General features: G+C 35.8%; 2 protein-coding genes across 3 annotated transcripts in view; both read right to left on the bottom strand.

Moving 5' to 3' along the window:
* LOC113397810 (uncharacterized) overlaps positions 1-4,895 on the bottom strand; it is a 90,578-nt gene extending 85,683 nt beyond the window's left edge. The window contains exons 1-3 of the mRNA XM_026636322.2: positions 4,848-4,895; positions 4,548-4,773; positions 952-4,501 (exon numbers count right to left, since the gene is read on the bottom strand). Coding sequence (XP_026492107.2) covers positions 952-4,501; positions 4,548-4,773; positions 4,848-4,895 — 3,824 coding nt within the window. The remainder of the gene's footprint in view (positions 1-951; positions 4,502-4,547; positions 4,774-4,847) is intronic.
* Positions 4,896-7,192: 2,297 nt separating this feature from the next.
* Positions 7,193-10,431, bottom strand: LOC113397832 (phosphatidylinositol-glycan biosynthesis class X protein-like). Of its 2 annotated transcripts, none has more exons than XM_026636352.2 (5): positions 10,131-10,431; positions 9,440-9,587; positions 8,729-8,883; positions 7,708-7,867; positions 7,193-7,462 (listed from the first exon to the last, which is right to left on the bottom strand). In XM_026636352.2, the coding sequence occupies exons 1-5, from the start codon at positions 10,253-10,255 to the stop codon at positions 7,292-7,294; spliced, it is 759 nt and encodes a 252-aa protein (XP_026492137.2). In that variant the 5' UTR covers positions 10,256-10,431; the 3' UTR covers positions 7,193-7,291. The 2 variants fall into 2 exon arrangements, with proteins under 2 accessions (XP_026492137.2, XP_064072708.1); XM_064216638.1 differs by having other exon boundaries at positions 10,121-10,421.
* Positions 10,432-12,559: the final 2,128 nt, after the last annotated feature.

The following is a 12,559-nucleotide window of genomic DNA, read 5'->3' as shown; positions in this document are numbered from 1 at the left end:
CGCAATTGTATAACGATTAACGTGTACCTAAGCGTATTTTATCAATTATTGTATTATATTTATCAATTAAGCTTTGTATTCGCTTGATATGTAAAATGTATACAATGAAAATAATTTATAAGAAGTCGATTTGAAAACATTCAATAGTTTCTCATGAAATAATTTTTGAAAAGAATTTTAAGTAATGAGAATCGTCTTAGTGCGCGTACAAAGTTGTGAAATAAATATGTTTAATTATATGTTCATACCTATACATAATAATCATTTTTATTTAATAGGAACATAAATTATTCGTATGAGACTGTTATGTAGTTACGACTTCAATGAGATTGCCAACCGGATACAATAATACTTTGTTATTTATGATTAAATGTGAACTTCATATATTTTAATTTACTCGTTTTGTTTATTTAATAAACCAACTGGTCATGTTTGTACTGTAAAGTGAATATTAATGTTCGAACATGTTAATATACTTTTTCCGATAGTCAACTATTGAAGTTTAAAAATAATCGAAAGTTCTAGTCAGGATTTTTTTTTTCAATTATGTGTCAATTACTTTTGCTACGAGAACACAGATTATTTCGCAAATGTCATGTAAGATAGAAATGAGGTTTTATTTCATTTGAAACTTCGTAGTAATATTTAAATATCGAATGCGAATAAATAAATTTTCGTCTGTAGCTAATTAACTTTATGGTTAAGTTTATAATTTAAATAAATATGAAAAGGATAATGTACTTAAAATTCATTGCACGTAAAAATCTTTGTGCAAATATCTGCATTTATTATTTTTTTCCTGTAACGTGTTTGAACGCTATTGTTATGCTAATACAAGATACATGATTCTTATTTCAAGGAAATATTAAAAAGTATACTTTATATGTAGTGGGTAAAAAATTAATAAATCGATTCTCATTCAAATCTGCGTGGAGAAATATAAAGACTTACTTGCCAAACAATGGATGCCATAAGTGGAACGATGATGGGTCGTGCGGGTGAGGCGGCATATGCGGTGGCGGCTCTCCCAGTGGAGTGGTGCTTCCGACCTCAGGTTCATCTCGCCGTCGACCCATCGCGGATGTAGGCGTCGTCGACGTGCGCCTCGTAGAAGCCACTCCTGAAGCAGCGGCTGCGGATGGCTCCAGCAAATTGTGCAGCGATTTCACACTAATCCTGGGTCGTGGAGATTCCTGCGATGTCGAACTCCTTTGCTGACTTTGTGATTCCGACTGCTTTGCCGATTGCAGATAGTTATTGTTGGGATAATATGGTGAACTAGGGCTCTTTTGTTGCTGCGTTCGCGGTGATCTTTGATTCCCCATCATTTGAGGGTTAAAGTAAGGTATTTGCAACCCCGGTAAAGGCATATTCGGCCTGATATTAGAATTCATGCCTGGATACATACCCTGTAAGAAGGGATTGTGTGCCACCGACCGCTGATTGTTATAATTGTGCGCGATCGGACTCGTTCTAGCTGACGAATGAGTTTTGCTTTGATGGTTTTTAGTCGAGTGTACATATGGGTTTTGAACGTCACTCGATTTTGGTAATTCTTTCATCTGATCTGCCACGGATCCCGACTTAGGCCTCTGCGATGTTGAAGCGTTCGCGTGTGACATAGCTTCTTGCCACATCGCGAATTGGAGCCGATTATCGTAATCCATCGGGGGCATCATAGGAAATCCTCCTTGACCCATAAAGCGTGACGACGGATTAAACATTTGTGAGAGGTCAGGATAATTAGGTCCCGTATAACCGGATGAATTTAAGGCTTTTAAGAAATCCATGTTTTGTGAACATGCCGCCATCGCCTCTAACTGACTAAGATATGGTAACCACAGCATTTGATTTAAAGCAGCAGATGTCGCAGCATCGATTTCACCGGCGAGAGCGTCCATCGAAGGTATCGGCCTAGGTTGATCCGGTTGAGGGGTGCTCGCTTGTTCTGTATTTGTAGAACTCTTCGACGACGAACTAGGTTTTGATTCCTTTTCTTTCCTCGATATAAGATTTTTTTCATCATTCATTATAATGTTTTCTAGTTGCGCTAATGATATGACAATAATATCAGGATCTTGTAACACAGCCGGATATGAAAATGCTTCTGGAAGTCTCAATTCCGGTCTTTGTATTAGTAAAGCAGGTATTTCTGTGCCGGGTGCCGCGAGAATTTTATTTAATTTATTCTTAGGAACTAATATTGGATCTGGTAAATTATGCTCTGGATTTGATTTTAAAATATGCAATTGTTTTAATGGAGTCATTTCGTCACTGGGTTTATTAACATGTTTATCAGATTTCTTTGCAAGTTGTTCTTCACTACACTTATTAAAAACTTTACTAATTTTTGCCAAGTCTTCTGAAGATTCGCGTCGCAATTTTTTTTCCTGGGGTTCACCAAATTCTTTACTTAGTTTCCTCATTTCATCAGAACAACTAGATACAGTCGGGCTGGCTGATTTTCTGTGTTTACCCAAATTCAAAGGTTCACATTGCTGTTTAGTTATCGTGACTTCCGACGTATACATTTTAGGAGATGGTGATGATAGTAGAGTTTCTAAAAACAAAGTTTGTTTACTTTTTGTCATTGGCATTGTAAATATTTCAGGTGATGATGGCACTGCTGGTATTCCGCTAGGCTGTGGCGATTGCATTGCATCTGACTCCCTTGATGGCGCTCGAGGTATGTCTGTCCTTCGAGGCGACGCATGCGGAGTAGGCAGCCGTCTATGTACAGTTAAATCTTTAGGCTGCTCGTCGCTTTTAACCGATAGATTATCTTCAAGGTTTGACGTTTCCATATCACTGGCGTGTATATGAGGGGTTGTAGCTTTATTCATATTTTTTATGCTTAAATCTGTAGGTACCATTTCTTCATTCACCATCGATTCATCATTGTCTTCTTTTATAAAATCAACATCATCGTGTTCGGGTAGTGCTGGCATCTCCTGTTTGACATCTTCTTCTTGACATCTCTCTGTAGGTTCATCCTCTTGAGCGTGTACATGTTCCAAATGTTGAATGCAATCCATAGATGGATCTTCATTTGGCGTTTCACTGGTCATATTTATTTCACTCTGATCGGGCAACGAATGCATTTGAGTCTCGTCGTACGTTTTTTCATCCGAAAATGTTTCATGTGAACCGGGCATATGTTCTGTGTACACTGTGTCATTAGCTTCGACTTCACTTTCTAGTCTCTTTTCGGTATTATCATCGTAATCTATATGATTAATTTCATTAACTTCCTGCATTTCAGAAGCAGCTGCTAAAGTTTCCATTGCACTCTCCGTATTATCAGGGGCAAACACTTCTTCTGTCATGTAGTCAGGCTCTACAGTTTGTCTGTGATCTGCTTGGGCAAGATGGTCTCCTATATGATGCAGATGAAGCAGCCCTTGCGCTGCTGTGATACTGCTATGGCCTGGCGACTCAAGCGTTTGTTCCAATCGGTTTATAATATCAGAAACTGGTTCATTACTCAAAAGCATGTGCTCTTCCTCTTCTGTATATTCGCTAGATCCGTGTACTAAATGCGCAAGTTTATCAAGCGCTTGGCCGAGTATTTGGTTATCTTCGCAGCCTTTTTCTACTAAGGATTCTAGCAATGTCTCATCGTGTGGACCGCCAAGCTCCGGTAGATAATGAGCTTCACTTATAGTCTCGAACAGATCTTTGTGCGCAACCAATTCATTCGGATACTCCTCTGTACGGTCAGGGGGCGCTTTCCGTTCAAAGTACATGGACTCTTCCGCTTGCTTGGGCTCTCCGAGCTCGAAAGACATTACGTCGCGTGCAACCTCTTCGGCTGGTAGAAATGTATAAGGAGCCGGACTTTCTAAATCCAAAAGTCTCTCACTGCGTTGCTGATTAAATTCGAGCTCAGCCACCGCAAGCAGATTGTCAAGCGGTGTCGGCTCCGATGGTGGAGGAGGCGCCCGCGGCACCGCGATGGTGTGCGATGGAATATGGGACTCCAGGTCGGGTTGCAACCACACAGCTGATTGAGGACGCGCAAGGGACGCAGGGTCCTCGGGCGCACGGACGGCGGGTGAGGCGACAGACCGGGTACGACGACGCGAGCGGTTGCAGCGTCTGCGCCGGCGACGTTCCCGTGGGCCGCGCTGACGAGACGGCGGCGCTGGGGGTGGGGGTACGCGGATCGAGTTGTAAATCTCGGTGCGCGGGATCACGCGCCAGCCGGATGGGGTTCGCGCTATTCGGATGCGGTTGCGCGGGTCGTAGTCCTCGCAGCGGACCTCCTGCACGGTGCCGTCGAGCTGGCGCGCCCACAGGAACACGGGTCGCAGACGCGGGGGCGGGGGCGCAGACGAGGGCGACAGCGCGGGCGCGGCGCTGCGCGCGCGGCGCCTGGGCGGCGCGAGGAAGGCGCGGGGCGGGGGCGCGCTGCGGCCGCGCGCGGCATCGAGGCGGGCGGCGCGAGGCTCGCCGCCGCCGCCGGGCGCCCGCGGAGACACTCCGGCCGCCGCAAGACACTCTCAGGCGACGACCGCGCGAACGCGGCCCCGAGGCGGACTGGCGGCCGGCGCTCGCCCCGCCCCGCGGCCCGCGCCCGCTCGCCCCGCGCGCCCCGCCCAGCATCGATCCGCGCCGCCTGCACGCCCTGCACCCGCACGTAAACACGCCGCCCGCCACCCCGCGTCGCCCCGCGCCGCGCTGCGTGCCCTCGTTAATCTTAAATCCATATCTGTGCGCCGCGGCGCCGGTCGGAGCGAGAGCCGCCCCCGGCCGGACCCGCGAGCCCTGCCGCTGGACGCACGCTTTATTTTTTATATTTTAATTTAAATCCGCGTCGCACATAACCACTATTTCACTATTCTGACTATCGTAACACTTATGTCTCTCTGACCGTCGACCTCTTGTGACATCATGTCGCTTATATTCCATGAGTTCCCCGAACAATAGAGCGTATCTTACGATCGTTACCGAACGTCAGACGCATATTTAAGCGGTGTTCCGTCTGCCGGAACCGCAAGGCTGAGGGTAATTGGCTTCGGTAACGATCTCTAATCCGGGGGCATCGGACCACAGTCTACGCTTTGTGGTCAAACGACAATTTAACGCAAAGCGTATGACAGTGCCTAGTTCGAGTACCTACTGAATTCTAAAGCTTCCATTTTATTTTTATGAGTTACTAAGTAAAACAACCGAAAAAATGAGAGGTACTTATATTATGAGTATATAATAACTATTTTAACAACGAATAACTATCTACAATGGGCTTGAAAATTATATCACATTGAAATCTGTTACACACTTTAATTAAATAACTAGTAACTAGCAAGCTACTAGCTATTAGCTCCTGCTTAATACACATAAATAATTATAGGTGACGTTACTGTAACCGTGTAACCTTTCTTTTGATGGAGGAACTTAAACAACTTGGTTATACTTTCCAACGACAGATGGCGTTAAACAATGTTGTAGAACACTCGTCTCATTAATTATTTACAAAATTATAAATATTTGTTAATAATTTAATCTATTATTATTTTTATTCTTTGTTGAAGTTTTTAGCTTCGTAATTTATACTTCCTCTTCTCGACACTTGCCAGTGAGTTGTAAAAATGTGTACAAAAATATATAACACTTTATCAGGAATCTATACATAGTTAACTGAGACATCGTCGTCAAATTAAGCCTGAGATATAAAGTCGGTTATTTTAAATCATGAATATAGATTAAATCCCAGAAAGCTTCTTTATGGGAAACTAACATTTGTGATTATCGTTTATTTCAAATTGTATCCAGTTTCCTTCATTATTTGCAGTAATATTGCTAATACTCATATCCACAGAATTAAAGAGTTCACAGAGTCGGTTGTTTCAACCAATTTATAAAAAAACAATGGATCAAACAAAGTCTAAGTCTAATATTCTATGAACGGAAGATTTATTTGAATTGGCTGTCATGTGTCAAATGTCATTTAGGCTCCTGTTGCAACGGCGCGTTTAGTAAAGTGGCTAGACGTTTCATTGAAAGACTAATTTAACCAGTTGACTGCGACTTATATATTTTTTACATATTGGTTTCTATTTTTTAAAGAAATATTTTAAGCATTCACAATAAATGCAAGTAGCAATCGATGACTTATCGAAGTACACCGTAGCTTAGTAAAAAATTTACGATTACTTTTTTCATATCCTAGAGTGTCATCACAAATCTTGGATGACCTTTTCTTCATCAATTCATTGGTATTTATAACAATGCAAATATATCTTGTGTAAGTACACTTTTAAATGCAAGAGAAACATTTGTGATATTATTTTCTCACTTTATAACACTTTTTTCTCTTAAAGTTTTATCTGCACTTAACTGATACTTTGTTTATATAACCTACCTTCAATAAACCATTTTTTGTCTTTGAATTTTAAACTACGGACAAAAAAAACTACAATTTTGAGATATTCTAAAGATATTTTTATCAGTTCTTCTGTTTTTTCATTATTGCTTTTTCGTATATACCTTTTAAAAAGATATAACGAAATAGCTGTTATTAGTGTGGTAACACCACATATTAGTGACCTGATCTATCGATCGATATGGCCCAAAACAGCGTTTTGGTCACCTGAAAGAAATATTTAATTATTTACACCTTTGTATGTTCTAAAACTTCTTAAAGTAAATGATTTCAACAATTATCGCTTTCAAAGTATAAAGTCCTATTCAACGCTGTAATTAGTTACATAGATTCTATTATCCTTTTTACATTACTTTTAGCATTTAGATAACCCTGTATATTTGATAATTTTAAATAAGGTCGGATAAAATAGATCATTATGTTGACATGCATACAGCGCCATCTATCGAGGTGATTGGTGTTATCATTTTATCCGACATAGATTTATTATTTATACAAGTATTCCAATAAAATTATATCTTTGAAGACTTAAAATCTTATCGTTAAATCTAGCGCTTGTATCATAATAGTTAGTAAATAATCTTTAAAACAAAGTTCATCAACTTTAGTCGCTTTAAAAAAAATTTGGGCACATCTAATACTTTGCAACTCTATGTTCCCCTAAATTTGTTGAATACTGTGTCTTAAACACATCCACTTTTTGGATCCTTCATAATATATCATCAATAACGCATACCTTTTTATTTGTTCCTTAAACTAAAGATTATATAAAAAAAAAAACTACAATTTGGAGATGAATTATAAATATTTTTATTTGTATATTTTACTTGAGTTTAACAGCCTGTATATGCCACTTCTAGTCAAAGGCAAGAAGGTTTTTTTGGATTGAATTATATTATATATTGACTATGTCTTCAGTTTTTTCCTTAACTTTTGTTCTGTATCTACCTTATATCTATGTATTGTTTTTAACAGATATAACGAACCAACTACTATGACTACGGTGGTACCCCACGCCACCACATAAAAGTGGTCGATATTACCAATCGGTACGTCCAAAAATAGCGTATCAGTTACCTGAAAAAAACATTATTTAAGCTTTGTTACTCTAAAACTTCTTAATCCATAATTTCAACTCAAATTAGAATACATTCGATAAATAACATAGATCTACGTAAAATTTTTAGCTGAAAAACGGCGATCTACAGAGCGCCATCTATCGAAATCATTGTAAAACTTTGAACAATATTGTTTAAAATACTATTTCCATTTTTTGCATATTTTCCAGTATTCCAATATATAATTAATCATTTGTTACAAACCATTATGGCTGGTATTTCTTTCCAAGGACATAATTCTCTTGTTATATCGTTTTTGCAAAGATTATTCTCCGAAGCAGCAGCAGGGAAATCGCACAAATCAAGCTTTTTGTTTGAACACATTAAATACAATACAGGCGAAGGTATTATATTTCTTACTGTCCTGAAATTAGAATAAAACTTTCAGCTAATTATATTTGGCGAATATTACACATATTGACTGTATTTGCATTGATTGTCCAAGCATGAACTATTTGTTTTGTTTGTAATGACAACTAACGAAAAAAGAAAAAAGACATTCAGAATTTGATATATTTTTGAATGAGTAGATATTTGAGCATGTTTGGGGTAGAAGTCCATGTAAAAAAAAATGAAGTATAAGCTTTGGGCAAGAGAGGCAATATGCTTGAATATACATACACAAACATGTTAAGCCATGGGATTTGGGAACCTTTAAATTTGTAGAATAATAATAATATTTGTAGTGTAATAAGTAAAAGTAATTCTTTGGAAAATCCTTCTACCAGTGTTGACGTTCCTGTTATAGTGTTTGGAATTTATATTATTTTTAAGATATAGTCAGTAGTTTGAGGAAATAGGCCAGGCGATCCTTAAGTGAATATTAACCATTCCAGACATATCAATGTGTCGCCAAGGTTTGGAGCTAACATTTTTATGTCAATAGTGTGTAGTGACACACTCACACTTTAAACTCAAACAAAATTATACGAAGTATTGAATATCTAATATGTCGGCAGTACACAGTCAGGCGTGCACATAGTCTGTTAACTGCCAATATAAGTATTTTGAGAAAATTACTGTATATAAGCCCGAATTGAAATTGTGTTGTTTTCAAACATTGCATTAGAGAAATTTGTAAATCTCATAAAGAATAAAAGGTTATTATAAGATATTATAAAAATGGACATAATACAAAAATTGTTGCAGTATGATACATTTACTATATATCAAGTAACAGTATCTCGGTGCATCGGTCAATTAAAAGAATAATATATCAACTTACCCCCCTCCCTTCTTAGCACGATGATATCTTGCATGTACAGGAATGTATATATCTATTTTACCACCCTTTACTACACTAAATAGTTGAACTCTTATAGGACTAGCATTATTGGCGGGCAGTTCTATGTTGACTGGTTTTTGGAATATTGTATCGATCTAGAATTAAAAAAAAAAAACATTAATGTCAATAATAGAGCTGATAAGTGGTTAAACACTTGAATTTACACCAAATAATTTAAGTTCAAATCCAGGAAAATAAGGCTAGGTTACAAATGTGTATATACATAATTCATTTCATGCTTAGCGGTTAAAAAAATCATTGTGAGGAAACATCCAAGTGTATTGACATATTTACCAACTGCAATGAAGCAGCATTATTATTATAAACTTCAAACTTTTTTCTCAGGAGTAGAAGGCTTTGCTCAGTATTGGGATTTGTATTTTAGGGCTGTTACTATAATGAATTAATATATTAAAAAGAAAAAAAAATGTATTATGTATTTATATTGTTTGTTTTCCTATGGGACTTCAACAGCTCAAGCTAGCTGACTCAATGATACATGATATACACAGCTGATCTAATTGACAGATTTTTCTACTAATTTATTACAAATAATTACAGTTACATTTATTGGTGTTACAGTAACTAAAAACATAGGTTAAAACTAAGTATAAAATGTTATATAATTGTAATATATCAAGAATTTCTTACCAAATCCTTCGATCTTTTATCTTTAATTTCATCTTGACTTGCATAAACTCCTGCTGGGAGTATTTGCTCCAATCCCACCACACAATCTTCATATATCAATTTTTCGTCTTCATCATCACTTGCAAAATCTATGTAGTAGCTTAGATTCCTGAAACATTTATAAAATATATTTGAAAGATTTTTTTATTAGAATTATTAAATATGTTTAATTTATATATCTTATTGCCAATATCTATAGGCAAAGATGGTTATCTTTAATTCAATTCTAATTTATTATATGAATTATATGTATATATGAATTCTAAACATTGTTTATGCTGAGGAGCACACAACATAATCAGCAGTTATTAGAGGTGCATTTTGTTTTATTTATTTTCAAATATGGAATTTAAATTTAAAAATACTAGCTGGATAATGATTATATTACGAAACTGCATTATTTTATCATAAGTATCTTGTGTGTATGTATTAAAGGTAGAGCTGGTCAATTTCATAAGTAGTAGTACAAAATGTAAATAAGATAAGTACAATTTATACAAATGATTTATGAAATATTGCCCTTGAAATTAAATAAATAATTTAATTGAAAAGCTTAATAAAATGTCTAGTTTTCATGGATGTCTGTATAGCGATAGATAATGAATTTGATTTTTTTATACGATATATCAAAATAGTAGGTACATTATTTCACCTGTGAAATCCTTCATTATGAAGCGTTTGTGTGATTTTAATGTTAAAATTGCAAGTTTTACACACTGCTCCGTTTGATAACAATACAGAAATAAGTATGCCGAATGTAATGTTCGTGTTTTTCATTTTAATAATAAAGGTGGATTTATTTTACTTAAAAGATTTTCATAGATATTATACTACAAGGAGATGTTGCTAATATCTAATGAATAATATTCTTACTTATTAGTTAACATACTTTAAATACTATTGTAAAGTCTTAACGACTTATAACGCAACAACAAATATGACCAAATCCAAATACATTATAGAATAGGCAGTTGTCACTGAGTAATGACTGCCGTCAGTTCTCTTGTCAACATAGGCTTGTGACATATTATTTGTTGCCGTACCAAAAATATGTATAAACCATAGCAAATCAACTAAAAAATATATTTATTACCAAAATATATCATTGTGATATTTTATAAGAATTCGCAATAATGTAAAACTTTTTTATTGTAATAATTAAAATACGAAATACATAAATTTGAGTTTCTCATTTGTTGGTCAGATGAAGTTAATAAAACAGGTAAACTTGTAAATAAATAAATATTGTATAATGTATACTAATTTTTCAACAGATGAGTTTTGCTTATATATTTTTTACAGGTTCACGGTTCTCGCTAATACTAATAGATTGATTTGGAAGTTGGAACTTTCATACTATTTTTCTTAAAGCTTCGGGTGAGATGCCCACGGTTATTATAGCACAGGTTGAGATTGCTTTGTTCGATATTTATATTGGTTTATGTTTTATGTCTGACCCGTAAGGATATGTGTCGTGCAAGTTTTAAAATAAAACAGTTGAAAAGATAACTTATTAAAAAGAGTCAGAGTTCAAAAACAACAGCATGAATCTTGATTATGTCGAGGGAAGATACTATTGTTTAAATAAAATGCTATTTGAGTATTCTGTGATTTGTCTAAAGTATTTGATTGTGTAGATCACGAGACGCTCCTTTATAAGCTCAAATACTACGGTAGTAAGCTCTTGATCTCATTACTTCATACTTCAGTCAAAAATTCCTATAAGATATCATTATTGAAAGAAAGGATCTACGCTAAAAATGGGTGTTCCACAAGGACAATTTTGGATCCCTTTCTATTTCTAGTATATATAAATGATCTTCCTGTTGTGGTTAAAGATATTTGTGATATAGTGTGTTGTCGACAGGAAAAAACTGACTATGATTATGTGAACGGTGCATATACACGATTGGTTCACAGTAAATAATTTAGTTTTGAATGCTCAAAAAACAAAATGTGTAATATCTTTAAAAAGTGGCCGTCTTGATGTACCCGATACTTCAGTGTTTTTAGTAATAGCATTAGATTCCAAACTTCAGTGGAGTCCTCATTTTTCGTCCCTGACAGGAAAATTCAGCTCCGCAGCATACGCGGCTAAAAGTTCGACAACTAACTGATATTGATACCGCTCGTCTAGTATATTTTGGTTATTTTCACAGTATTATGTCATATGGCATATTACTTTGGGGTAACGCTGCATACTATTTTTCAAAAGAACGCAGTCCGGTCTATTTATTATGTTGGAGCCATAGACTCTCTTCGGAATGTTTTTAACAAAGGAGGAATACTCACTGTTGCGGCACAATATAATTACAACAATATTATGTATATTCACAGTAACATTGATAACTTTGATAGAATCAATGATAATCATTGTATGTGCATGAGAATTAAGGCTTATAACGCCAAGTTTCCGACTCCGCAAAGCCAATAAATCCTTCTTGGGGCAAGGTATCCGTTTCTATAATAAAATTCCGCAGACATTTTTAACTTTGCCGTTTCCAAATTCAAACATATATTATTCAATATTATTCAATACAAGATTATATAGATGATAAAAAAGCGTAGAGCTAATACTTGTAGACTTCGAGGCAGGGTGTATTATATACATATATAATTGTATTTAACTAACCTAACTTTGTGTTTTTAAATATGGAAAAAGAGTATTATATATATATGTATATATATTTCATGCCGGTTTTTCTCGGTAGAATCTGCATTCCAAACCGGTGGTAGCTTCACTTAATATTGTTTGTTAAATGACGATTCAAAAGTGCTTATAAAAGCCTGCTTGAATAAAGTATATTTTCATTTTGAAAATAAACTAATAAATATAATAAAATACCTTTTGAAATGTAGAAATTTATTTCAATAAAAATATCTATATATTATAAAGAAACAAACATATCTTTAAATTACATAATTTTGTGATTCAGAGTTCATTGACCTTTTAAGGTTTTTTTCTGAGAATGTGTTTTTGTTCAATCTCTATTGAAGATTTACTGAAGTTTTATACGAAGTGTTTAATAATGAATCAATTAGCAATTCCAATTCTGTTAATAAGTGAGTCAGATTGCTATA

The sequence above is a fragment of the Vanessa tameamea genome, chromosome 13 (genome assembly GCF_037043105.1).
Source record: "Vanessa tameamea isolate UH-Manoa-2023 chromosome 13, ilVanTame1 primary haplotype, whole genome shotgun sequence".
Lineage (NCBI taxonomy): Eukaryota > Metazoa > Arthropoda > Insecta > Lepidoptera > Nymphalidae > Vanessa > Vanessa tameamea.
The sequence above is the reverse complement of the archived record's forward strand: the minus strand, read 5'-3'. Positions and strand labels throughout refer to the sequence as shown.